This window comes from Rhinatrema bivittatum, chromosome 6 (assembly GCF_901001135.1).
Source record: "Rhinatrema bivittatum chromosome 6, aRhiBiv1.1, whole genome shotgun sequence".
NCBI classification, from domain to species: Eukaryota; Metazoa; Chordata; class Amphibia; order Gymnophiona; family Rhinatrematidae; genus Rhinatrema; species Rhinatrema bivittatum.
This window is the reverse complement of record NC_042620.1, coordinates 14076267-14104265: the sequence shown is the minus strand read 5'-3', so window position 1 is coordinate 14104265 and position 27999 is coordinate 14076267. Positions and strand designations below refer to the sequence as shown.

At 48.3% G+C, this 27999-nt stretch overlaps 1 protein-coding gene across 1 annotated transcript; it reads right to left on the bottom strand.

Annotated features, from left to right (window-relative positions):
- LOC115093406 (C-X-C chemokine receptor type 2-like) lies at positions 1–27567 on the bottom strand. Its single transcript, XM_029605098.1, has 2 exons — positions 27477–27567; positions 1–3194 (listed from the first exon to the last, which is right to left on the bottom strand). Exon 2 carries the CDS (start codon positions 3172–3174, stop codon positions 2113–2115), a length of 1062 nt encoding a protein of 353 aa, XP_029460958.1. The 5' UTR covers positions 3175–3194; positions 27477–27567; the 3' UTR covers positions 1–2112.
- Between the last annotated feature and the right edge of the window lie 432 nt (positions 27568–27999).

Sequence of the window (27999 nt, the reverse complement as noted above, 5' to 3'; positions counted from 1 at the left end):
GATATGCATTTATTATTATCTGTCCCACGTGACCTTACACATTTAAAGGACTGAGCTAGATGCTTTGTGGCGAGCAGGGTCTCGGAGGCACGCTTAGGGCGGGCCACACGACGAGGCTTCCGTCCTGCTGGCCAGGTGCCTGGTAGTGCTCTGAAAGTCCGGACCTGCCCTACCACAGAGCCGAAAGCAATACTTGCTGGGGGGTGGGAGGGGGGTGGTATGTGCTGGTTAAAGGGGCCGTAAGCCCACCCCCAGAGGCTCCCTTATAAATCCCTGCACCCCCAATAAACGTCTGTGAAGCCCTGAAACCCCCCTCCTCCATCTGGTCCAAAATTGCCTACGGAGATCCATATTCAGCCACTATCCGGATGAGCAACGTAGCTGGGTAACTTGGGCCAAGATATCCAGTGGCGCAACTGGAACTGCACTGGTACTGAATATACTCAGCTATCTAATAGTTAGCTGGATACGTTTTACAGCAGGTGAAGAGCAGGGCTCACTTAGGTGGATAAGGCTGAATGTCTGATGAAGTCAGCCCACAGCAGCTCCATCCCAGAATTCCCCTCTCATCCCTCACTTACCCGGATAACCTTTCAGCCCCAGATAAAAAGTTATCTGCATAAGAGGAGGGTGACAAAAGATTGAAACGGTGCTACATGCATAGCTGGATAAGTCTGAAGTTTATCCGCCTAAGCTGCACTAATTATCAGCCTCATAGGGATCCCCGCTTGTTCTGGCGCCGGCAGTGCCATCATTCAAAGTGGCAGAAGCCGATGGCGCGCTTTCACTTTCAAAACTGGGGCAAAAACTTCAGCTTGCAAAGGCCCCCCCCGTGGACGTTACAAAATGTGTAGGTAGGTCCCAAAAAAACCAGAGCCAATAACCAGGCCTGTGCCCCGGGTATCCCGCGGGCAGGCAGGACATCCCATAACTCTGCCGCTCTCGCTGCCGTCCCCCCCGCCCCTCCAGGATTACGCGGAGGCCCGTCCTGCTCGTTCTCTCGTGGGAAGCGCAGCGAAAATCAACGCAAGCGCCCGCTGCTGTGAATCCCGGCTCCCCCGCAGTGGATGAGATCTGCGCAAGGACACGGACTCCTTAACATCTCCCTCTGCCCCTGCCGCCCCTTTCCTAGCTGGGCTCCCCCGGTGGGGGGGTCCCACTGGGCATTATTTATTTATTTGTTTGTTTGCTCTGTCTCTGCGGGTATTAGTCCGTAAGGCAATCATAATGCCAGGACCATGCAAAACGTTAGCTTCATTTGTGATATTTGGCGAGTTTGACGGTCTCACCACATGACTAAGGCTCTCTGCTTCCTCTCAGGCACGTTGCATCGCACTTGGCCCGCCTCGGGTTCTTGTAATACGATAAAAAGAGTTGCAATTTAAAAAAAAAAAACCCCGTTTAAAGAAGTGAAGGAAAACCCTAGGTATTTGGATGTCGAGGCTCATGAATCAGCCCGATGCGACGAAACTCCCAGGAGAGACCAGTGACGGATTAAAGGGGGCAGCCTAGAAGGGAGCCCGTGTAGGGTCGCTTTCACAGGTAATGGGAGTCAGGGGGACGCCTGGCTGAGCTGCTGCCTGGCTCCCTCCCTTGCATCAGTCCCTTAAGGGAGGTTAAAGGCTTCACGTGACCCCCATGCAATTTCTTTTGTTATTTTCTAGCAAATACTCAGTTCTCCTAGTGCCCTACCGTGACCCTCAAGCGTGCCTAGCAAAATATTCTCATGGCTTTGATAAAATTGCTCAAGATACATGTGAATCAGCAAGCATTGGTGGCACATTCACAGCTACTATGTAGGAGTAGAATTGCTGGTGAGATCCGAAGGTCCAGTCCATTTCAAGCACAAGATAACAACTTTAAATCGGCAAACCCACTGGACATCAACAGCGTAGAATATCAGCGTGATTCCTTTTCTGATGCAAACTGTGAGTTCATGCGAAGGAATCCTGTTCAAAAGGCAGGCTTTCCTGGTGCTTGATGTTACCCCTGGAGAATACTGCCTTGACAATTATTGTGCACAATTTAAAATAAAAGTCACTCAGCGAGGCATCTGAGCATGCTCAAATAATGCTTCAGTCTCCGCTGCAAGGAGTTTGTCAATCTTTAAACCTACAGGGTTGTAGAAGTGTTTCCAGATGTGGAGGCAAAAGAAGAACCTCGGCCATACCGTGACAAGAAGTTTTTACTGATGAGCCCTTTGGTGGCCAAGATCTTGAGCAAGCTGTTCCTGAACTTCTGCCCAATAAAGGCATACAGAATTGGGTTGATACAGCTGTGCATGTATCCAAAAATCTCAGTCACGGAGAGAGCAGTGTCAATGTGAGTCCTCCCCTCACAGGTCTCATTCACGATATTGCTCCTCATCAATGAATCGACAAAGACAGTAATGTTGTAGGGCAGCCAGCAGATGAGGAAGACAAGCACCACAGCAAAAATCACCTTCATGGCCCGGTGCTTCTGGCCGCTCTTGGTCTGGCAGAGAGTTTTTATGGTAAAGCCATAGCAGAAAAGCATGATTAGCAAAGGGATGAAAAAGCCAATGGTGTGGCGGCTGATTCGCAAGATGATCCTCCAGAGCTCTGTTCCTTGTGGTCCTACGTCCTCATGGCAAACTTTACCATTCTGAGGAGTATAAAAATCTTTCCTGAAGTGAAGGACAGGCACAGAGAGGAGAATGGAGACAACCCAGATGCCCGCGCAGATAAATTTAACCAAGTGCCTCTTTTGAGTGACGGTTTCCATAGCATGGACAATGGCTAAATACCGGTCAACACTAATACAAGCCAATAACAGAATCCCACTGTAGAAATTGACTTCTTGTAGACCAGAGATGGCTTTACACATGAAGGTTCCGAAAGTCCATTCATGAGCCTTGTATGCTGCCCAGAAAGGCAACGTGATGGCAAAGAGAATGTCGGCAATGGCCAGATTCATGAGATAAACATCCGTGGAAGACCGTTTGAGCTTGTTGTAGCAGATAACCAGAACAACAACAGAATTTCCCACCAGGCTCAAGAAGAAGACAAGGACATAGACTGTGACCACAACATACTTATTGATGCTCCAAGGTGTTGGGCAAGGAGCTGTATCATGACTCGGGATGAATGTTGTGTTGTAATCAGAACCGCTAAATAGGTCCTCAAGATCTGAGACATCTAAACTCCAGGACATCTTGTATATTTGGTCTTGGTCTGTTTACGAGACAAAGAAAGGGAGAAACAAGTGAGGCGCACAAACTTACCAGAACTATGCATTTAATCTCAAGCAATCTCGATGATAAAAAAAAAATGATTACAAAAAGTAAAGATGAGGCCCGGACCAGAACCTCAAGAAAGGCACCCATGGTGATAGAACACAAATATCACCTTCTCTGCCCATTCCCCATTTCTACTGCAATACTACAGATCCCCAGCTGACCTCCGGATCCTCACTGCCCCTGCCAGGCTTTCCTGAATCCCGTTGCTGTTTTTGCCTCTACCACCTCCCCTGGGAATCTGTTCCATGCATCCAATCACCTCTCCCCTCCCCACCTCAACACCAAGCAGGAGAGAGTCCCTGAACACTCCTGCCTAGGCCTGCTGGCTCTCTACGTTTAGATGCAACTCAGAGATAAAGGCCCCAGGAATCCTCACCTCAAACACAATCTCTTAAAGTTAAGTCTTCCCATGCTGTTCATTTATCTGAGTTTCTATGAGTCCCTGAGTGGGGAGGGGGAGAATTCTCTTCCAGGCCCTGTGCATTGCATTTACTCAAATCCCAATTTAAAGTCAACGGTAAATAGCACCAACAGCAGTGGATGGTTTTCAACATAACGTCTACTGATGAAGAATGAAATTGATGGAAATTCTTTACAGCTTTAGTTGTTTCGAAGAATACGATGTTTAAGTAGATTTGTGACCTTCTGTCTCTTCGGTCCAATTGTTAGTGTTAACTCACTTCCAATGCCGATGAGCACATTTAAAGTCCCTTCCTTCCACTCAGTTAGGGCAGTTTGTAAGCTTCCTCCCAGCTAACAGAGGACACTTTTTGCGATTCAATTTAGTCAAAGTCCATACAGAAAAATCCCACTCCCTCCTACCTCTCCTGAAGTCTCTCTTCCGTCTTCTCCTCACTACTAACGGTGCTTGAGCAGCACCTTTCTTACTCCTCTTCTCCCTCGATCTCCTTGAGAAGAAAATGAAGCTAAGAATAGGTCTGATCGACCTGCTCTCCCCTTCGCTCCTTCTTCCATCAGTGGATGAAAACCCAACTCCTTTCCAAAACTACTCACAGTCCAGCCGTGTTCTCTGGATGAGAACCACCACTGAGCCTCTTGGTGAGAACCCAGAGATGAAAAACAAGATAAGATAAAAGGATTTGACGGATACTTCCTTTGGCATCCCTCCCCCAAGAATCACCTCTCTGCCCCCTCCCCCCCCCCCAGCAATTACCAATTCACTCCCTCCCTGCCCCCTCTGGATCCCCTCATTCACGCCTCTTCTCACTTCAAAACTAGTAAAACCGTACTAATAATAAGAATATTTCCAATGAGCTGACAAATACAATAACACCCAATAATTAAGAGCTCTTACAACATTTGAATCATTTTCCAAACAGCAATAAAATATTTCAAAATGGCAGACACATCAGATACCCAATAATTAAAACTGATAAGGATGGAAAAATTCCCCACTCTCCATACCTGGGAACTTTTGATTTTAAGTCATGCTGAGCTTGTCGTGGGTTAGTAGGGCAACACAAACTTTCTTCACATATACACACACACACACAAAACCGAGACAGGCTCCCATTCACACACACACACACACAAAACCCAGGGGGACAGAGGTGGGCACTAACTGCCAGCAGTCAAACAGCAACAACCCTGCTTATGAAAAGGCAATGCTGCAAATATTACACCGGGCCCTAAAACACCAATACACCTTCTGTTAGGAAAACAGAATAAATCAGGCTGCTATTGATCCCTGTACAGAAAGTACACACTAGCAGAATACTTCACCTCGGTCACACAAGCAGAGCACACACAGACCCTCACCAAATACAGAATACAGAGACCATAAAGTATAAAGAGAAACATGCAGACAAAAACTGAACTGGAAACCGCTACAAGCCAGTCTCTGTATGTAGTGTAACAATGGAAAAACAGAAATACCACTCCTCAAAAAACAATAAAATTGCTTGCTCATACATGTTCTCTCTCAGACACACACACTCTCTCATAATGCTCTCTTTCTCACACTCACACACACATGCTCTTTCTCTCACACACTTTTCACTCTTACACATGTACACATACATGCTTTCATTCTCACACTTGTTCTCTTCCCAGACTTTCTCTCACACACACACATGCTCACTGTCACACAAGTACACATACATGCTTTCATTCTCACACACAAACACTCTTGTTCTCTTCCCAGACTTTCTCTCACACACACACACATGCTCACTCTCACACACTTTTCACTCTTACACATGTACACATACATGCTTTCATTCTCACACACAAACACTCTTGTTCTCTTCCCAGACTTTCTCTCACACACACGCATGCTCACTCTCACACACCTTTCACTCTTACACATGTACACATACATGCTTTCATTCTCACACACGTACACTCTTGTTCTCTTACCCAGACTTTCTCTCACACAAACGCATGCTCACTCTCACACACTTTTCACTCTTACACATACATGCTTTCATTCTCACACACAAACACTCTTGTTCTCTTCCCAGACTTTCTCTCACACACACGCATGCTCACTCTCACACACCTTTCACTCTTACACATGTACACATACATGCTTTCATTCTCACACACATACACTCTTGTTCTCTTACCCAGACTTTCTCTCACACACACGCATGCTCACTCTCACACACCTTTCATTGTTACACATGTACACATACATGCTTTTATTCTCACACACATATACTCTTGTTCTCTTATCCAGACTTTCTCTCACACACACGCATGCTCACTCTCACACACTTTTCACTCTTACACATGTACACATACATGCTTTCATTCTCACACACAAACACTCTTGTTCTCTTCCCAGACTTTCTCGCTCACACATGCATGCTTACTCTCACACACTTTTCACTCTTACACATACATGCTTTCATTCTCACACACAAACACTCTTGTTCTCTTCCCAGACTTTCTCTCACACACACACATGCTCACTCTCACACACTTTTCACTTTTACACATGTACACATACATGCTTTCATTCTCACACACGTACACTCTTGTTTTCTTACCCAGACTTTCTCTCACACACACGCATGCTCATTCTCACACACCTTTCACTCTTACACATGTACACATACATGCTTTCATTCTCACACACATACACTCTTGTTCTCTTACCCAGACTTTCTCTCACACACACGCATGCTCACTCTCACACACCTTTCACTCTTACACATGTACACATACATGCTTTCATTCTCACACACATACACTCTTGTTCTCTTACCCAGACTTTCTCTCACACACACGCATGCTCACTCTCACACACCTTTCACTCTTACACATGTACACATACATGCTTTCATTCTCACATACATACACTCTTGTTCTCTTACCCAGACTTTCTCTCACACACACGCATGCTCACTCTCACACACCTTTCACTCTTACACATGTACACATACATGCTTTCATTCTCACACACATACACTCTTGTTCTCTTACCCAGACTTTCTCTCACACACACGCATGCTCACTCTCACACACCTTTCACTCTTACACATGTACACATACATGCTTTCATTCTCACACACATACACTCTTGTTCTCTTACCCAGACTTTCTCTCACACACACGCATGCTCACTCTCACACACCTTTCACTCTTACACATGTACACATACATGCTTTCATTCTCACACACATACACTCTTGTTCTCTTACCCAGACTTTCTCTCACACCCACGCATGCTCACTCTCACACACCTTTCACTCTTACACATGTACACATACATGCTTTCATTCTCACACACATACACTCTTGTTCTCTTACCCAGACTTTCTCTCACACACACGCATGCTCACTCTCACACACCTTTCACTCTTACACATGTACACATACATGCTTTCATTCTCACACACATACACTCTTGTTCTCTTACCCAGACTTTCTCTCACACACACGCATGCTCACTCTCACATACTCTCTCTCTCTCTCTCTCTGACTCACATCTGGTCTCTCGCTCTCTTCTTTGGCAGAGGCCCTGGAGGCAGTTCCACTCTTCAGCTATTGCTGGGATAAGTTCGACCAGGGTTGACCTTAGAGGGGTGTGGAGCCCAGGGCATCATAGTCAAAGTGGGACCCCAACCCATGACTGAAGGACAAGAAAGAGGTCCCTTCCTCAAGATTGAGATTGCACTCTGCACCCTCCCAAAAGACTCCATCAAGTTCTTTTCACTTTCTCCAAAGCACCTCAAGCAGCCTTCCTCCCCCAAACCTTCTCAAGTAATCTCTCCATAATCCACAACCTGCTAAAGACCCCATGAAGCCCGTTCTCTTCAAAACAAGATCCCAGCTAGCACTCCACCAGGCTCTAAAACCCCAGCAAACCCTCCTCTCTCCCTAACCCTGCCAGGCACCTTGTTCGTGGTGGCAGCCGTCTCTTCCTCGTGACTGATTCTTCTGCACCGCGTGGGAAGACACAAGTAATGGCACTGCCCCCACTTCATCTGTGTCAGCAGACGTGCTCTGATGACGCCTCCTGCCGACATGCGGCAGACGCTGCTTAAGACAAGTGGAATCCTTCCAGCAGTGCAGGAAGGTGTCGGGGGGAAGACCGCGAAAGCCCAGATCCCGGCGCAATCACCCCAGTTTACCACCTCTCTACCCCACCAAGGATGACCCTGGTCTTCACCAGCAATCACTTCTTCTCAGCTTCCCTTTTTGGCCGCTGCATATTGAGCTCTGCCAGTGGACCCCGGACGGGACCTCTTGACAGCACCCCCCTCTTAGCTGTCACCTGGGACACACCACTCCCTCACCCCCCCCCCCCCTTAGTACACCCACTGAGAGAAGTAGAGTGGCAAAAACTATCTCAGGAAGCATAAAATATTCACAGGTTTCCAGATATGGTCTACACAGTCCTTCAAAAAGGTGAAAGCTCTCTGTCTCCTTTCCAAACTCAGGTCTCAAGCCACAGACCCTGGAAACAGCCATGGACTTGTTGCCCCTAGAAGGGTGAACTCAAAATCCCCCACCCTAAGATGGTGGCAGGGGTTTATATATTCTGAGAGCTCACCATTCTAGGCTCCACATGGGGGAGATACACACCCACACTATCTACTTATCTGTTTCCTCCCCATACCAATGGAATATTCCTTCTGATAGAAATCTGGTTCTGGTAGAGATCTGGGATGTCTACATATGATTTTCTGTTTGGTTAAGAAAAAAACTGTCATTTTTTAATTTTTCACTGTTAACTGTATCTCTGTGGATAATGAAATTAGCACACAAATGTTAATGTGGTCAGAAGGGCTGTTGCCCTACAAACCCGCTTCTTGGTCTGCTCTTAAGCAACAGGGTAGAGGAGGGGACCAGATTATGAGGCTATATGGAGGGTAAGCAAGCCAAGCAATTGTAGCTGGAAGGCTGTAGGCACAGATGCTCATAGTCTAAGCAATAAAATCTCAGATCTGCAAGCCCTTAAAGTAGGTAAGGTGATGGGGCTGGATGGGATACATCCGAGAGTACTAAGGGACAGATGTCTTGGCAGCTCCGCTGGTGACCTTTTCAATGCCTTCTTTAGAGTCTGGAGTAGTCCCGGAGGACTGGAGTTGGGCGGATGTGGGTCCCGTTCATAACAGTGGAAGTAAGGAGGAGGCTGGGAACTACAGGCCGGTTAGTCTGACCTCTGTGGGGAGCAAACTAAAGGAATCGCTGGTAAAACAGAGGAGAGCGCAGTTTCTGGAATCCAATGGATTGCAAGATCCGAGGCAGCAGGGTTTTACCAGAGGTAAATCTTGTCCTGATCAATTTATTTGATTGGGTGACCAGAGAGTTGGATCAAGGAAGATCGCTAGATGTACTGTACTTGGATTTCAGTAAGACCTTTTTTCACGGTTCTGCATAGGAGACTTATAAATAAATTGAGAATCCTTGGTATAGGTCATAACGTGACTGGGTTAGAAAGTGGTTGAGTGGGAGGTGACACAGGGCAGTGGTAAATGTAGTTTACTCCAAGGAAAGGGCCGATACTAGTGGTGTGCTTCATGAATTGATCCTTGGACTGATTCTTTTCAACATTTCCGTGAGCAACATTGTGGAAAGATTGTCAGGAAAGGCTTGTCTTATTGCAGTGTTAACAAAATCTGCATCAAAGTAGACAGCATTGAAGATGCAGAAAATGTGAGAAAAAAGGGAACAGAAAAAGGGAGACAAAAAAACTTGTATATGAGTTTTTAATTATTGGATCTTTTATTTGCCAACTGTTTTTGAAATGTTATGAGTATGGTTTTGCTATTATAATTATGTATTTATTTTATTTCTTAATTTTGTTTAATATTTGAGGAATGGCTCTGGTCTGTTTTTTCATTGTCACACTACATAGATTGTCTGGCTTCTTGTGGTTTCCAGTCCAGTTTTTGTCACATTTGTATTTCTACTTTATAGTTGCTCTATTCTGTATTTGGTGAGGGTCTGTTTATGTCCTGCATGTGTGACTGAGGTGAGGCATTCTCCTAAGAGGAAGTGTATTAGTGTTTTAGGGCTTTTGGAGGGTCAAGAGCACACCCAACACACATCACAACAGACCTAATACCATAGGGGGTCCAAGTGTGTTTTTACAGGATTTTTGGTTAGCCAAAGATCCTACGATGCTAAGGGCCCCCAGTCAGAGTCTGCCAAAGGACCTGTCCAATACCTCTTTGGAGATGGAAGTAGTCCCACAGAACTGGATAAAAGTAGTAACATAGAGGTGGATGGTCAGCCTTACCTCAGTGGTAGGGAAATCAATGGAAGCCCTGCTGAAGGCAAAGATAATGAAGAATCTACAACCTGACCTTCAGTCCTACTCTTTAAAGCAGCTACCTCCCATCCCAAGGTTTTCAGTTTTCTGAGCAGTCCCTCCTGAGTGATTTTATTACACGCCTTCTGGAAATCCAACTACACTGTATCACCTGGCTCACCTTTATCCACATGTTTATTCACACCCCTCAAAGAATTCTAATAGGTTACTAAGGCATGACCTCCTTTGGATACATCCATCCTGGCTTTATCTCCTCAGAAACACAGAAGCATAAACGTTAAGCCACGTTATCTAGTCACCAGTAATTTTGTTCTTAACAATATCTTCCCAGGGTCAACTCTTCCTGTAGGTGAACTAGATGGTTGCCAAGAATGCCTAAATTTGGGAAGGGGAGGGTAGCAAAATCCCAGAAAACTCCAGGTACTGCTTGCTCATTTTTAAGAAATCTAAGGCACCAACTGCAACCATTTTTCAAATTTGTTTGTAGCCCTCACACTTCCTGATTGCTGTTCTTGTGCAGCAGTCAGGACATTCAGAAGTGCCAGGCTGCAAGTTTTAAAAATGGCTGCAGTGCCACCACAGGGCCACTGGTGGAGCCCATCCCGCCAGCGTCCGAAGATTGATGGGGACCTCCCTACCCTTCCCAGGACCTCCCTACCCTACCCTCCACCACTGATGGACTCTATCCCGCCAGCGGCCGAAAATTGATGGGGACCTCCCTACCCTTCCCAGGACCACTGATGGAGCCCATCTTGCCAGTGGCCAAAGAGAAGAGGAGAGGCCTGAGCCATTGGTGGAGCTGTCGCAATTAGTAGGAGGGAGAGCTAAAAATAGAGAGAGAGGGAGGGAAAAGAATGCTGGATAAGTGTGGGGAAGTGGAGAAAGAGAGAGAAAAAAAGGGTATGGGGTGGGGTTTTGGGGTGGTCAGAGAAGGTGATGAGCAAATGAGGGGTGGTGATGTGAGAATGCTGAATAGGTGGGGAGTGAGATGGAGTTTGGGTGGGGATGAAGAGGAAGTGTTCTATTGAGCAGGTCCTAAGTGAGTGGAGGATAGTGAGAGAGAAGATGCTACTCAGGTGGCACAGTGAAGAGAGAGAGAGAGAGAGAGAGAGTGCTGGGCAGGGGAGTGAGGGTGGGGTAGAATTAAACAGGAGATCCTGGCCCTGAAGAAAGAGAACAAAGATTGGATGATGCTGGACAGGAAGTGGAGGGAGAGGGAAGAATATTCTATGGGGTGGGGAAAGGAGAAGAAATGAGAAGAGATGCTGGGCAGGAGGAGAGAGAGAGGGGGGTGCTAGGCACAGGATGAGGGAAGCAAGAGAGCCACTACTGCCAAATAAGGGAGACTATGCAGGAGCTACTGCCGGTAAGAAGGAGCACAGTGCTAGAGCTGCCATCAGGAGGTAAGTCAGGGGAGAAGAGCCCAAGTCTGAAGGTTCACCTATGGCACCTCATACCCTCGTTTTATCCGGCAGTAATGTCAGCCTCACCAATCTCTAGTTGCTTAGGTCATTGGAGATTTTTCTGAAAATTGGAATTACATTTGTTATCCTCCCATCCTCAGGAATAGAAGGAGATTTGAATGGTTTTTTGAAGTGTGCGATATATAAAACTTTTAAATAAAAAATAAAATAGCAGCAGGTCTATTATTTCATAGTTTAGGTCTTTTACAACTTTAGTATGAATACCATCAGGTATCAGTTGTTTGCTACTTTTAGATTGTCAATTTACTCTAGCATCTCTTCCAGATTCACATGATTTGATCCAGATCCTCTGCATCATCACCTCCAAAGAATGGTTCTGGTCTGGATATCTCTCCAACATCCTCCTCAGTAAAGAGTTAAGCAAAGAATGTATTTTATTCTGCTATGGTCTTTTATTGCCCATTCATCTAATAATCCAACTTACTCCCTTGTAGGTTTCTTGTTTTTAATGTACTTAGATACCCATGTCCCTTCCATGTCTTATTACCGAGCTTCTCAAGAATCCACGTGGTCATCAAAACCAACAGTAAATCCAACACCCAGGTCCCCTTCCGTGTCTTATTACCAACCTTCTCAAGAATCTACATGACCATCAAAACCAACAGTAAATCCAACACCCATCCCCTACCATGTCTTATTTCCAAGCTTCTCAAGGATCCATATGTGTCATCAAAACCAAAAGTAAATCCAACACCCATCCCCTACCATGTCTTATTTCCAAGCTTCTCAAGAATCCACATGACCATCAAAACCAAAAGTAAATCCAACACCCAGGTCCCCTTCCATGTCTTATTTCCAAGCTTCTCAAGAATCCACATGACCATCAAAACCAAAAGTAAATCCAACACCCAAGTCCCCTTCCATGTCTTATTTCCAAGCTTCTCAAGAATCCACATGACCATCAAAACCAAAAGTAAATCCAACACCCAGGTCCTCTTCCATGTCTTATTTCCAAGCTTCTCAAGAATCCACATGTGTCATCAAAACCAAAAGTAAATCCAACACCCAGGTCCCCTTCCATGTCTTATTACCAATCTTCTCAAGAATCCACATGTGTCATCAAAACCAACAGTAAATCCAACACCCATCCCCTACCATGTCTTATTTCCAAGCTTCTCAAGAATCCACATGACCATCAAAACCAAAAGTAAATCCAACACCCAGGTCCCCTTCCATGTCTTATTTCCAAGCTTCTCAAGAATCCACATGACCATCAAAACCAAAAGTAAATCCAACACCCAGGTCCCCTTCCATGTCTTATTTCCAAGCTTCTCAAGAATCCACATGACCATCAAAACCAAAAGTAAATCCAACACCCAGGTCCCCTTCCATGTCTTATTTCCAAGCTTCTCAAGAATCCACATGTGTCATCAAAACCAAAAGTAAATCCAATACCCAGGTCCCCTTCCATGTCTTACTACCAATCTTCTCAAGAATCTAAATGACCATCAAAACCAACAGTAAATCCAACACCCAGGTCCCCTTCCATGTCTTATTTCCAAGCTTCTTGAAAAGTATCATCAATTCTTGATTTACTATTATACCTGTCTAATAAATATTTTCCCTTTATTTTATGTTCTCATATAGGAATATTTGTGCATAAGTTAATTTGACTAATCCCTAAAAATAAAGTAGCTGTAGGAAACCTTGTATCTTGCTGATTATGTTATGTTTTGTAAGGTTTGGGTGGACCCTTGGACACTGTGGCAGCTGACCACACTCACAGGGGGACGTCCCGTGAGGGGCCACAGGTCAGGTTCAGCTCTGGACACACAAACACAGATAGTTCTTTCTTTAGACAGTTTGAGAAACCACCAGAGGTGGCAGTAGTGAGCAGATGTTGTAGCCCGGCTGGGCTGGTATTCCCCAGGGCGCTGGAACAGCGGTTCCTCTGGTAGCAGTGCTGTAGTGGAGAGAACTGAGAGAGATGAGTACAATAAGACATTCACAGAGTCCCCAGTACGGAGAAGCCCCGAGATAGGGAGAGCTGGCCCTCAAAGAGCGAGTACCAGATCCCTGGGAGCAGAGACTCATTGGCAAGTACTCACGCAGCAGTTCCACTTATGAGATGGCACTGGCGCTGGAACGGAGCCAAGCCCTCGAGGAGTGAGTACCTAGTTCCAGGGAATCAGCTCTGAGGAGTAGATGGTAGAAGTCTGTAGCGAATTCTTCCAAGTTGAAGAGGAGATGGATACAGGCAGCGGGTCAGGGAGCATGGGCCCTCGAGGAGCGAGTACCAGTTACTGATAGCGACCTGAAAGAAGGAGGGAGGCCTCCGAGGAGCGGTTACCCCCGTTAGCAGACAAGAGTCCAATTAGAAGTTGGAGGCAGAGTAGCTGGGTATGGAGAGAGAATCCCATCTGTAGGAAATCCCTTGCTAATTCAGAGGCTAGCAATAAACAGCAGGCTTAAATATCCGGGCAGCGTGACGTCAACACAGGGGGATGCCCCTGAGGTTCACGCCAATGAGGAAATAAGAATGAGGGCCGCGCGGCTCGTGCGCCCTAAGGTACCTGAGGAGCATGGCGGGAGGCAGCGCCCAAGCCGGTCCGGGGACGCCAGAGAGGACAGCGGGCAGACGCTGTGGCAGCCAGACGTCCACATGGAGCAGGAGGAGTCGCAGAAAAAGAAAGGTAGGCGGAGTGAAGCCATCGGGCAGCGATGTTGCAACAGATTAAGACCCTGACAGTGAGATAGATTAGCATTACTGCTTTTCATACCTACAGAGATATTAGCCAATAGAATTCAGCTAGAGCCCATCTGATGATGTCATATGGCAGGTATAGGACCTGGCTGATGACATCATATGGCTGGTAGCTGGGAAGGCTCATGGCTGTGATTGGAGCCCAATATCAGTATGGACTGATGTTGCTGGAGACATGGGCTGGAGGATGAAGTTGAGGGTGATAATGAGAGATACAAGTGAGAGTTTAGAAGATCTAATATTTTGCATATTCTTTCTTTTTAAAACTATTTCTTCTGAATGCATGGGCTGACTAATTGTGGGAAGCCAGGTGCATAATCCCAGAGGAGTCAGGCGTTTAGCAAATTGCAACTGAAAAAGCAGAGATGGAACAGCCTGACGAAATAATTCTGGAGACCTAAAGTATGAACAATTTGTCTGCGACCAAACCGTCCCTGGTCACGGTGACATATTTATCCAGTGCCTAAAAGTATTCCAGTTCCGAGTGACGGTACAGTCACCGATTTCTGTAATACCTCTGGGGAAAATGGTCTAAGAGTGACTTAGGAGCAGAGAAAATATGGAAGCACCAATGGCTGCAGGTGGGCTTGCGGAAGACGTGCACCGGCCGGCTCAGTCCGTCGCACATGGGGCTCTTTATATGAGGAGACGGAGTGGATTTCTGCCCGGCCTCCCAGTGGCACGAGACACAGCACTCCCCGTACGACTGCGACCGTCCTCCATATGCGGCCCCCAAATGAAAATAATCTCTTTTCAGAAGAAACGCAGCGATGAAAGCGTTTGCAGCAAGCAATGCAGGTCTCATTCTCTGCTCCTATGGAGATAGGGCAGGAATCAGCGAGCGATGGACAGCACAATTCATAGAGTTTATTCACATTTGTATTCACTGAACCGCTGGTGAACCTCTCTCTCTCTCTCTCCAGTTCCCTACTACAGGAGACCTTGGATGTTGGGAATGGTTTTGCTTGTTGCAGTAGTTCCTGGCTCTTTATTTGTCACTTCACTTTTCCCTGTAAGTCGCTTTCTTTCTGGCTTTCAAAGAACAGGACTTGCTTTGCATTAGGAACTATCCTGCTTAAGGACTTAATTCCTCTCACTCAGGTCCCAGGACTCCTTCCTCCTTGGAATCCTAAACTCGGCTCCTTCCTCTCTGTTTTCCTTAAGGTAACTCCCCAGCTGCTTCCTTCCTGTGGCCAGGACCGATTCAGACTCCCCTTGCACTCTCTTTCTGTAAGGAAGGGGTCCCCAGACCTCAGCCCTTGGCTTGGATCTGGCCCTGCTGAGCTCGTTTTCCTGGCCCGCCGCACCTTTCCTTCCCTCCGCCAGATCCGGCAAATGGAGGGCCGCTTGCAGGAAGACCGGGAAGAGAAAGGAGTGGAGGGGGTGAGTGAGAGGGAAAGAAAAGGAAGGGAACAGAAGGGAGGGAGGGAGAGAGAAGGTGAAAGGAAGAGAAAGGGGTGAGAGGAGAGTGAATGAGAAGGAAGGGAGGAGAGAGGAAATAGAGGGGAAGGAGGGCGTGCACCACACACAAATGCACTCCCCTTTTCCTCAAGGGGGGGGGGGGCAGATGCAGGGAAAGGGAAGGCAAGGTGCAAGGTCCCTGGGGGTGTGACAGAGCTGCCAATTTCTGAGAAATCTAGAAATAATATTACAGGCGCTCTCTCTGCCCCATTCCTGCAAAATCTGCCCCCTGCCTCCCCTTTTATAGCATTTCAAATCATCAAAGGGCCCTGCCAGTCTCTGAAGGGGACCTCCCCAGGGGCCCTCTCAAGTGAGATGAAATGTCCTATGCGTGGCTCTTCCCCGGAAATGTTCAAAGATCTCTGTGCTGCCCTCTATTGAAAGGAACCGTGAACTGCACTCACCACCCGAGACCATTCTGTGTATCAGGGACAGGAGTGTAACCGCCCCGTACTGACAGGAAGAATCCCAAAGCAGAGCCTGAGAGCTCCGAAGAAGAAAGGCCCTTGTACTATGAATCTTAGCAGCTGGGAAGCTCCTGCTTCTCACCACAACTCTGCTGGCTTATGGCCAACCGGCAGGACTGTGCAACAAAAAGTGCTCTTTTCTACAGCAAGGAAGGCACCCAGAAGTAGCTCTGACTCTCACTGGGAGGGGTCCTGATCCCAGTGCACGGAATCACTGCTGGACTGCAGAAGAGCTCCGGCAGGATGCAAGAGGTTTTCCAAAGCGGCACCCACCCCCCAGAGAGAAACCAGCAGGTCCGCAGCAGGACTCAGGCTTCCTTTCAAGGGGCAGGGTCGCCTTCAGCAATGCCGGTACATGCACGCGCGTGCTCCCGCGCAGGTGTAACATTTACACGCACGCTTGTTAAAATCGCAAGTAGAATGTGCGCAAATGGTTTCTCTGCCGAGTGTGAAGTCGTGCTCCGTGCATACTTTTCAGTAGCAGATTCACCTGCAGAGATGGGGGGGGGGGGGGGGTCGATGTGTGTAAAACCCCCCTTAAAGGTAACGAGCAATACGTAAAGGTGTGCGCGTGCTTTCTAGCCCACATAAAACAAGTCACATTTCTAGTACAAGGCGTAAGTTAGGTGCAAGCCTACAGGGCGTGCACTTTTTGGAACCTGCCTCCAAAATGTCCCTGGAGTGCTTTTCCGTGCAGCTGAAAGTACGTGGGCTGGGCCAGTACCAGCTGCACTTTTAGGGGGCCGCGAACCCACTCGCCCAGATAAGGTGGCTCAGGCGGGTTGACTCTAATTTCTCACCCACATAAAAGTCTTTGAAACTTCACCCCTTGAAGTTTCCAGGAATACTGAAGCTCTCCATCCTCCCAGTCCTTCTCTCCTCAGCATTCAGCTGAAAATCAACCCATTAAGACCCTCAGCCGCCTGACAAGCTCTACTGCTAACAGTGAGGAGGATTTGGGGGCCGTGGTCTAGAAGCTGAAACTACATTGAACCCCCTCAGACATCAGTGGGGCAGGCCTGTAGGAAGCGACAGAGACGGCCACAAAAATATTCAAGATAGGGGGGGGGTCCCCCACGTATTCCTGGAAGAAGAGTGGCGAGGCCCTGCTCCAGAGGTGAGACGCAAGCAATCCAGGGCGCAGCTGAGCGGAGAAATGCCGAGGATCCAAGCGTTTACGCCGTATCAATCAATCAAGCCGTTTTCTCAGGAGGGGGTGAGCCTCAGGGTTCGCTGGACGTGATCTCAGTCTCTCAGATTCACCGCTAGCGCCCCTCTTAATTCCTACTTTCTGCCAGAGAGAGAGCGCCTCCTCCTGCAGCGTGGCGTGACGGGCGCTCAAACATGACAGATAGTTTTCTCTGGTCCCTATCCCCGCACCCTACTGCTTCCCCGTTCCTCCATCCCAGGTCACCGCGGCGCCTGTGCTTCTGCAGCGTGAGAAGAGCAGGGTGACGTGTCGCGGTGCCGAGGAACGGAAAAACGGGCGCAGGTCACGCACGGACCCCAGTGAAAAGGGGCTCTGCTCACGGCCGCACCCCCGCCACCGGCTCAGGTCTGCCCGCGCTCTGGGCTCCCGGGGATTTCACTTCCGGTTTTGCGAGCGGCAGCATTGCCGGAGTCGACGCGCAGGGCTCTGTGCAAGCGCGTCTTCTGTTTCCCCTGGGGCTTGTGCGGTCGCGGGGTCCTGGGCTCGGTGAGATTTCGGAACAGGAACTGCCACTTCTGTTGTTCACCTCTTGCGACGGAGCTTCCACCTCCTGTGCAATCGGCGCAGTGTCAGAGACCCGTGAAGAAGAGGCGTTTTGCTAGGCTGCTTGCACAACATGTGCCTGCTCCAGCATCGGCCACCACCCCCCGGGAGGGCAGCAGACTCCCAAGACCCTCTCTTCCAGCAGCCCATGGAAGTACACAAGGCAGAGAAGGGATGCACGGGGAAAGGTGGAAGCAGAGGAGCAAAGGTGTCAGGGGCCAGGCGACGGAGAGATGCTACTGCTTGCACAACATGTGCCTGCTCCAGCATCGGCCACCACCCCCCGGGAGGGCAGCAGACTGCTAAGACCCTCTCTTCCAGCAGCCCATGGAAGTACACAAGGCAGAGAAGGGATGCACGGGGAAAGGTGGAAGCAGAGGAGCAAAGGTGTCAGGGGCCAGGCGACGGAGAGATGCTACTGCTTGCACAACATGTGCCTGCTCCAGCATCGGCCAACACCCCCCAGGAGGGCAGCAGACTGCTAAGACCCTCTCTTCCAGCAGCCCATGGAAGTACACAAGGCAGAGAAGGGATGCACGGGGAAAGGTGGAAGCAGAGGAGCAAAGGTGTCAGGGGCCAGGCGACGGAGAGATGCTACTGCTTGCACAACATGTGCCTGCTCCAGCATCGGCCACCCCCCCGGGAGGGCAGCAGACTCCCAAGACCCTCTCTTCCAGCAGCCCATGGAAGTACACAAGGCAGAGGAGGGATGCACGGGGAAAGGTGGAAGCAGAGGAGCAAAGGTGTCAGGGGCCAGGCGACGGAGAGATGCTACCGAAGGGTGTTAGGGTCGAAGGGGGTGCTCTGTGCCTGTTTCGGGGGGTGCACTATGCGGCTTTCACTTCCTTGATCGCATCCTGAAGGTGGGAGCTGTGGTGACTGAGGGCGTCCAGGAGCCCAGGGACGGACATGGGCTGTTCAGGGGGCCCCAGAAATAGAAGATGGGAAAGGGGGGTCAAGGATGGTATAGAAGTCTCAAAGGAACCGAAAATCTTTCCATCAAGGTTCCTCCAAGCTTTATGTGGGGAAACAGAGAATTTACAAAACGTTCAGCTTGCTTAAGATGTGCGTCACTATTTCATATCCCAAGCCCGTCCCATCCTTTCACGCACGCCCCTCCACCTTCAGCCTGCGCCTGTCCGGCCTGCCCTCCCTCATCTCACCCACCTGCTTTTTTCTCCCCCTTAATTTGACTCAGGTTTTCCTTCTTCTCTTGACCTTTTTTCCCTTCTCCTGAGGGGCTACGGCTTCTGCACGGGGGGGGGGGGGGGCTGATGAGACCTCAGGAGGATACAGAGGGGGCCACCAAAATGAGGCAGCGCCCGGCCCCTCCGCCCCAGGGGCATCAGACTGAAGGACCTGAATATACCCCGGGGGGAGGGGGGGAGGGGCACAAGAGGTATAAACAGCGCACAAGAAGCCAACGTGGTTCAGAGGGAAGGACGCCCCAGGGCTGCGGTGAGGCAGACTCCGGAGGAAGACAGGCAGTTCTTCCTCACGCATAGGGCGGGGCAAGCGATAACAGTGCCAGAAAGAGGACTCTTAAAGCAAATGGGGGCTGCGGGGACGAGATTTGGGCAGATTCTGGATGAGCCCAGTGCTCCTTATCTGCCCATCAGATTCTCTGTTTCTAATGTTTTAGCTCCTGGGTCATTGTCCCTCAGAAAGTCTTTCGGGACAGGCTGCATCATTTGGGGAGGGGGGGGGTCATGTTTGGCCTTTTCCCGTGTTCCCCCTATTTTTAACCCGTCCATCCATCTCGCCCAGCCACAGCAGGGAGAGCCCATCCCCCGGGGCCCGCACCCCCCACCGCTCCTCCAGGAATCTGCTGCGCAGGTATTCCCCGGTCTGGCCTGCAGGTGGCGCTGACGCTCGACAGCTGGGTCACCACCCCCCCCCCCCCCCCCCTTCTGCAGGCTGTCCCCGGCGCCCGCCTGCAGAAGGCCGAGCCTCAGTCCCGTGGCGACGGCCCGCGTCGTACAACATCTGAGAGCTCTTAAGGATGCAGGGCGGGGAGAGGCCGAGCAGGCCCGAAGCCAGGGATCCTCAGGAGGTAGAACAGCAGCGCCTGTCAGACGCTCTTATCCTGCAAGAGGGCCTGAACGTGGGCTCCTGACAGCACAGCTAAGGGTTCCCTACCCCTTTCCAGCCTCAGGATGAAGCATTAATGCGTTCGTTAAGCTTCAAGATCCCCCCCCTGTTCCGGTCAGAGAGCTCCCCTTTTCCCCACTCCTCGGGTCAGGGGACCTGGTTTTGGATTTCCCCCATAGTTACCGGCATGAGGGGGGGGCCTGCCGGCGCTCCAGTGAGAAACACAACGGGATGACGCCGCAAGGACAAATTTCGGAAGCCCTTTAACCGGGTAAAAGCGCGGCGCAGAGCGCTCGCGGGTTTCTGCGGCCTGCGTACGTTTCGTGGGGGTTCCCGGGGACGGGGGGGGGGGGGTGTGAGGATTTCCGCTATCCGCGTGCCACTTCCCTGCCAGATTTCACCCGCACATTACGTGGACAGAAAGTCCACGGTCCAGCTGTGCCCAGAGGCAAAACTGAAAGGGAAGGCCCGCACGGGGACCTGGGGGACATGATTTAACCCTCGATTACCCCCCCCCCCCGAGACCGCAGCCTGGGGAGAGAGAGACCCTTTTGATCCAGAAGGCGAGGACATTCTCAAGTCGCCAGGACTGCGATTCCCAGGTTCACGTTTCTGGCGATTTCAGTCGCTTCCACGTCTCGTTGACCCGACCCTCCTCACGTCACCGGGGAGAGGAGGATTCCTGAAAGGCCATCCTTCTTACCTTGAAACCGCACTAGGCTGGGTCTCTGGGGACAAGTCCCCTCTCAGCCTCCATACCTGTCACCCCTTCCGAGGACACGGACTGCCCCGCTGTGAAATGTCGCCTTCCCACCGCTGCGCACCACCCGGCCTCTTGCTTCATGCCCTGCTCTGGGTGCAATCTTCAATGTGTCGTCACATTCTGCATGTGCAACCCCCCCCCCCCCCCCCCCCCTGTGTACGTGACAGCGCTCAGCTGTGCCAGGGCCTCACACAGGCCCATGCATCCTCCCTGCTGTCATCAGAATGGCTCTGGCCGGGCCCTCTCTCCACGTCTGTGTGCGCTGCCAGGACTGGGTTCGGTCACAGAAATACAGATGAAGGGGTGCTTTGTTGAAAGGGCCTGGCCATTTTAATTCAGAAAGGACAGGCCCAGGCCTCTCCAGCCTTGATGAAGGTGTGTTGGGGGGAGAGGGGGGAGGCGGCTGGGTCTGAACCCAAATCCGTGCTGCAGCCTTCAGCATGGGGCCAGCCCCAATGATGCTTTTGGGAATGGTAATTGATTTAATGACCAGACCTGGGAACTAAGAACATACGACTTGCCATACTGGACCAGACCAAAGGTCCATCAAGCCCAGTATCCTGTGTCCAGCAGTGGCCAATCCAGGTCACAAGTACCTGGCAGGATCCCAAGGGTTAGAGAGAGTCCAAGCTGCTTATCCCAGGGATAAGATGTGGATTTCTGCATCTCCTACCTTAATAAGGGTTTAGGGACTTTTCCTCCAGGAACGTATCCAAAGCTTTTTTAAACCCAGCTACACTAATAGCTTTCACCACATCCTCCAGCACATGTTCAGTAAAAAAAATATTTTCTCCAGCTTACTTTAAGTGTGGAGGAATAGCCTAGTGGTTAAAGCAATGGGCTTATAAACCACAGAAGCAACCGTTCAAATCTTGCTGCTACTTTTGCTGACTTTGGATAAATTACTTTGTCATCCATTGCCTCAGACACAAACTCAGACTGTAAGTCCTCTGGGCTGAATAAATACCTACAGTCCCTGAATATAATTCACTTTGAAGTGGCTGAAAGCAGAAAATAAAATACTTAGTAACTTAATTGAATGTTCTCCAGTCTTTGTACTTTTTGAAAGAGTAAACATCCAATTAATATTTACTTGTTCCACTCCACTCATCATTTTATAGACCTCTATCATATCTCCCCTCAGCCGTCTCTTCTCCAAGCTGAACAGTCCTAACCTCTTCAGCCTTTCCTCATAGGGGAGCTGTTCCATCCCCTTTATCATTTTGGTCGTCCTTCTCTGTACCTTTTCTAATTCTGCTCTATCTTTCTTGAGATGTGGTGACCAGAACTGCACACAATACTCAGGATGAGGTCACACCATGGAGTGATACAGAGACATTATGATATTCTCTGTTTTATTCTCCATTCCTTTCCTAATAATCCCCAGCATTCTGTTTGTGTATGATATATGAACACAAGATGAGGATGCACCATGGAGTGATACAGAGACATTATGATATTCTCTGTTTTATTCTCCATTCCTTTCCTAATAATCCCCAGCATTCTGTTTGTGTATGATATATGAACACAAGATGAGGATGCACCATGGAGTGATACAGAGGCATTATGATATTCTCTGTTTTATTCTCCATTCCTTTCCTAATAATCCCCAGCATTCTGTTTGTGTATGATATATGAACACAAGATGAGGTTGCACCATGGAGTGATACAGAGGCATTATGATATTCTCTGTTTCATTCTCCATTCCTTTCCTAATAATCCCCAGCATTCTGTTTGTGTATGATATATGAACACAAGATGAAGATGCACCATGGAGTGATACAGAGGCATTATGATATTCTCTGTTTTATTCTCCATTCCTTTCCTAATAATCCCCAGCATTCTGTTTGTGTATGATATATGAACACAAGATGAGGTCACACCATGGAGTGATACAGAGACATTATGATATTCTCTGTTTTATTCTCCATTCCTTTCCTAATAATCCCCAGCATTCTGTTTGTGTATGATATATGAACACAAGATGAGGATGCACCATGGAGTGATACAGAGGCATTATGATATTCTCTGTTTTATTCTCCATTCCTTTCCTAATAATCCCCAGCATTCTGTTTGTGTATGATATATGAACACAAGATGAGGATGCACCATGGAGTGATACAGAGACATTATGATATTCTCTGTTTTATTCTCCAGTCCTTTCCTAATAATCCCCAGCATTCTGTTTGTGTATGATATATGAACACAAGATGAGGTCACACCATGGAGTGATACAGAGACATTATGATATTCTCTGTTTTATTCTCCATTCCTTTCCTAATAATCCCCAGCATTCTGTTTGTGTATGATATATGAACACAAGATGAGGATGCACCATGGAGTGATACAGAGACATTATGATATTCTCTGTTTTATTCTCCATTCCTTTCCTAATAATCCCCAGCATTCTGTTTGTGTATGATATATGAACACAAGATGAGGATGCACCATGGAGTGATACAGAGACATTATGATATTCTCTGTTTTATTCTCCATTCCTTTCCTAATAATCCCCAGCATTCTGTTTGTGTATGATATATGAACACAAGATGAGGATGCACCATGGAGCGATACAGAGACATTATGATATTCTCTGTTTTATTCTCCATTCCTTTCCTAATAATCCCCAGCATTCTGTTTGTGTATGATATATGAACACAAGATGAGGATGCACCATGGAGCGATACAGAGACATTATGATATTCTCTGTTTTATTCTCCATTCCTTTCCTAATAATCCCCAGCATTCTGTGTGTGTATGATATATGAACACAAGATGAGGATGCACCATGGAGTGATACAGAGACATTATGATATTCTCTGTTTCATTCTCCATTCCTTTCCTAATAATCCCCGGCATTCTGTTTGTGTATGATATATGAACACAAGATGAGGATGCACCATGGAGTGATACAGAGGCATTATGATATTCTCTGTTTTATTCTCCATTCCTTTCCTAATAATCCCCAGCATTCTGTTTGTGTATGATATATGAACACAAGATGAGGATGCACCATGGAGTGATACAGAGGCATTATGATATTCTCTGTTTTATTCTCCATTCCTTTCCTAATAATCCCCAGCATTCTGTTTGTGTATGATATATGAACACAAGATGAGGATGCACCATGGAGTGATACAGAGACATTATGATATTCTCTGTTTCATTCTCCATTCCTTTCCTAATAATCCCCGGCATTCTGTTTGTGTATGATATATGAACACAAGATGAGGATGCACCATGGAGTGATACAGAGGCATTATGATATTCTCTGTTTTATTCTCCATTCCTTTCCTAATAATCCCCAGCATTCTGTTTGTGTATGATATATGAACACAAGATGAGGATGCACCATGGAGTGATACAGAGACATTATGATATTCTCTGTTTCATTCTCCATTCCTTTCCTAATAATCCCCAGCATTCTGTTTGTGTATGATATATGAACACAAGATGAGGATGCACCATGGAGTGATACAGAGGCATTATGATATTCTCTGTTTTATTCTCCATTCCTTTCCTAATAATCCCCAGCATTCTGTTTGTGTATGATATATGAACACAAGATGAGGATGCACCATGGAGTGATACAGAGACATTATGATATTCTCTGTTTTATTCTCCAGTCCTTCCCTAATAATCCCCAGCATTCTGTTTGTGTATGATATATGAACACAAGATGAGGATGCACCATGGAGTGATACAGAAGCATTATGATATTCTCTGTTTTATTCTCCATTCCTTTCCTAATAATCCCCAGCATTCTGTTTGTGTATGATATATGAACACAAGATGAGGATGCACCATGGAGTGATACAGAGGCATTATGATATTCCCTGTTTTATTCTCCATTCCTTTCCTAATAATCCCCAGCATTCTGTTTGTGTATGATATATGAACACAAGATGAGGTCGCACCATGGAGTGATACAGAGGCATTATGATATTCTCTGTTTTATTCTCCATTCCTTCCCTAATAATCCCCAGCATTCTGTTTGTGTATGATATATGAACACAAGATGAGGATGCACCATGGAGTGATACAGAGGCATTATGATATTCTCTGTTTTATTCTCCATTCCTTTCCTAATAATCCCCAGCATTCTGTTTGTGTATGATATATGAACACAAGATGAGGATGCACCATGGAGTGATACAGAGGCATTAGGATATTCTCTGTTTTATTCTCCATTCCTTTCCTAATAATCCCCAGCATTCTATTTGCTTTCTTGGCTGCTGCTGCACACTGAGCTGAAGATTTCAATGTATTATCAACGATGACATCTTAAATCCTTTTCCTAAATGATGACTCCTAATGTGAATCCTTGCATTGTGTAGCTATAATATGGGCTACTGTTCCCTAAGTGCCTCACTTTGCACTGGTGCACATAAAATTTCATTTGCCATTTGCATGCCCAGTCTCCCAGTTTTGCAAGGTCCTTTTGTAATGTCTCACTATCCTCTTATGATTTAACAACTCTGAATAAATCCAGAGCCTTGGGAAGTTTGCACTGATGGCCAGGTCTCAGGGGAAACACTAAAAAGATCTGCCATCTCTGTACTCTTCCAGTCACTTCCCTTCAGTAAGCCTGCAGGGAACAGGCAAAGAGTGGATCAGCCTGGAACACAGGCACTTCAGGCAGCTGGAGGGGAGAAACGGCAGCCGAGCTCGGCTCCAGGACCTGGGACTCAGCTGAGGGCAGAGTGAGGGAGCACAAGTTTCTGAGCTGTGAGGAAGGGAACAATCCTGGGATCCTCCGTGGAGGGGTGGTGGAGAGAGATAGTGTGGATTAGCAGGGAGGGCTGGAACAGAGAAAGTTGATGGGATAAGGGCATGGACATAATTCTTTGCAGAGAGGGTGGTGGAGGCGTGAGGAGGTGGAGACACAGGCAGTTTGTGAATTCAAGCAAGCATGGGATAAAGACAGAGCGAGGATCCCTGAAGAAGTGGTAGGGAATGTAAAGCTGATCGGTTACTATGGATGGGCAGACTAGACAGGTTGTCCTGCATGTATGATACACGCATGGCTTCTTCCCACTCTCTCCTCCCCTCAGGGGGGATCACAACTTGAAAGTTCCCAGGAGTCTGAATGACTCCTCTGTCCCTCACTGTTTTATCAGCATTTCTCATGTTTGCCAAATTGATTGTAAGTGCATTGATTCACTACCGTGGGATGTGCTGGTTAGCGTGGGAAAGAGCTCGTTACCTCAAGCTGCCTCACAGCCCACCCCCCCAGTGCTGGAGGAGCTGGGACAGAACAAACGGGCCTGTGTTTAGCGGGCGCTCTGCCTGGGTCCAGGCGGAGGGTGTTAGTCAGCCTGCAGTAACCGGGCCGTAGCCTGGCGGAAGCTGGTGCTCCCTGGGAGCAGCAGCAGTGGTGCAGCACAGGCCTCTTATGTTTCCGGGACAGGGACGGCTCCGGGAATCCTGCTTTTATCTTTTTTATTTAGTTGGATTTATTATTACCTGCCTTTTTCTGAATGCAAACTTTCACCCAAAGTGGTTTAGGGTAGGTTAGAGAAGCAGCAGATGTGCAAAAGGTCTTTTGCGGCTTTACAAAAAGAGAGCATGTATAACAACTTAAAGCAGCAGCAAGAAGATTTGATTTGGGGTGTTAAAAGGGGCTCAGCAAAATACTGACTAAGTTCCACCAACAGCCCAGTGGGAAATCCCGGTGAATGACTTCAGAAAACGAACAACATGCGGCAGAACTGTTTGCATGAAGCCGCGTCTTGTGAAGGGCATGCGAGGTGGTGCCAGGTAGTGGCCGGAGGTCTTCCAGGGCTTTGTTATTCAAAGATATCCAGCCATCGGGCCGGTACAGTGCAGTGCGCTCCGGCGGAGGGCACTGTTAACCCGCGTTTGGACGCGCGTTTTCGACGCGCTGGCGTTACCCCTTATGACCAACACCTGCTGAAATAAAAAGAAAGAATCTCTTTGTCCGAGGAAGCCATTTTTGGGATTAAATCCAGAGCTGCCCAGTGACCCACTCTCTGGGTTTGTGGCCTCCTCCCCCCCCCCCAGCAGGACTGGAAACCCAAGGAGAGGCTGAGAGCCTCCCTCCAGAGGCTCGAAATCCACGAGGAGAACTCCTACCATCTCTCTGCAGGGCTGGAGCACGGGAAACCCCCCCAATGCTCTGCCCTACATCTCTGACAGCCGCCTGCCAGATTTTTTCAGGGACTTTGTTATTTAAAAATGATAGAAGAATTGCACAGATCAACAAGTCTGGATGTGCAACAAATAAATAAATACATACATTGTTATTACTACTGGCATCAGAGTCGCCACGTGAGCCCCTTCCAGAAGGGACATGGGGCACATTTAAAACTAATCGGAGAAAGTTCTTTTTTACTCAATGCACAATTAAACTCTGGAATTTGTTGCCAGAGGATGTGGTTCGTGCAGTTAGTATAGCTGTGTTTAAAAAAGGATTGGATAAGTTCTTGGAGGAGGAGTCCATTACCTGCTATTAAGTTCACTTAGAGAATAGCCACTGCCATTAGCAATGGTTACATGGAATAGACTTAGTTTTTGGGTACTTGCCAGGTTCTTATGGCCTGGATTGGCCACTGTTGGAAACAGGATGCTGGGCTTGATGGACCCTCGGTCTGACCCAGCATGGCATGATCTTATGTTCTTATGAGATTTTAGGCCAGTCCCGGACGCCTGACTGCTGACTGAGGGACTGTGCTAGCAGGGGATGCAGCGGGGATGTAAAGAGAATCTCTCCAGCATGCACTCACCTCGTTCAGGAGCACCGCAGAGGCGTCGGAGGCGGCCCTCACCTGTCCCTGCTCGCTGGACCCCTCTGCCCAGTCGGCTGAAGCCTGTGGCTTTTTTTGCACAACTGAAGGGCAGTGAGGATGAGAAGAGGAACTTGGCTTATTGTATTTCCTTCTGACTGACAGCCAGGGAACCGCAGGGATTGCCGTAAGCCTGGAATAGGGAACCTGTAATTTTCAGACGGAAGTTTGGGGGGGGGGGGGGGGGGTGGCTCCTGGAAAGGGCAGAGTCTTTGATAAAGTCCCTTAGTCTGAGATGGGGGGGGCCCGTTTTTTGCTTCCTTACACCTCCTGAACTGGCCCTTTTTCTCTCCGTGGCTGCCCATGCGCTGTTAATCCTTCCTCGGGTCAGGGTTTGCTTTCTGTAGGACCCATGCCTGGTTCCCTCTGTGCTGCTGACGTCTCCTCCAGTTCCCAGGGGTGATTATCGGGAGGCCTGTGTACAGACCGGGCTGTGCTACTTGCTAACTTCATGGAGTGCCCC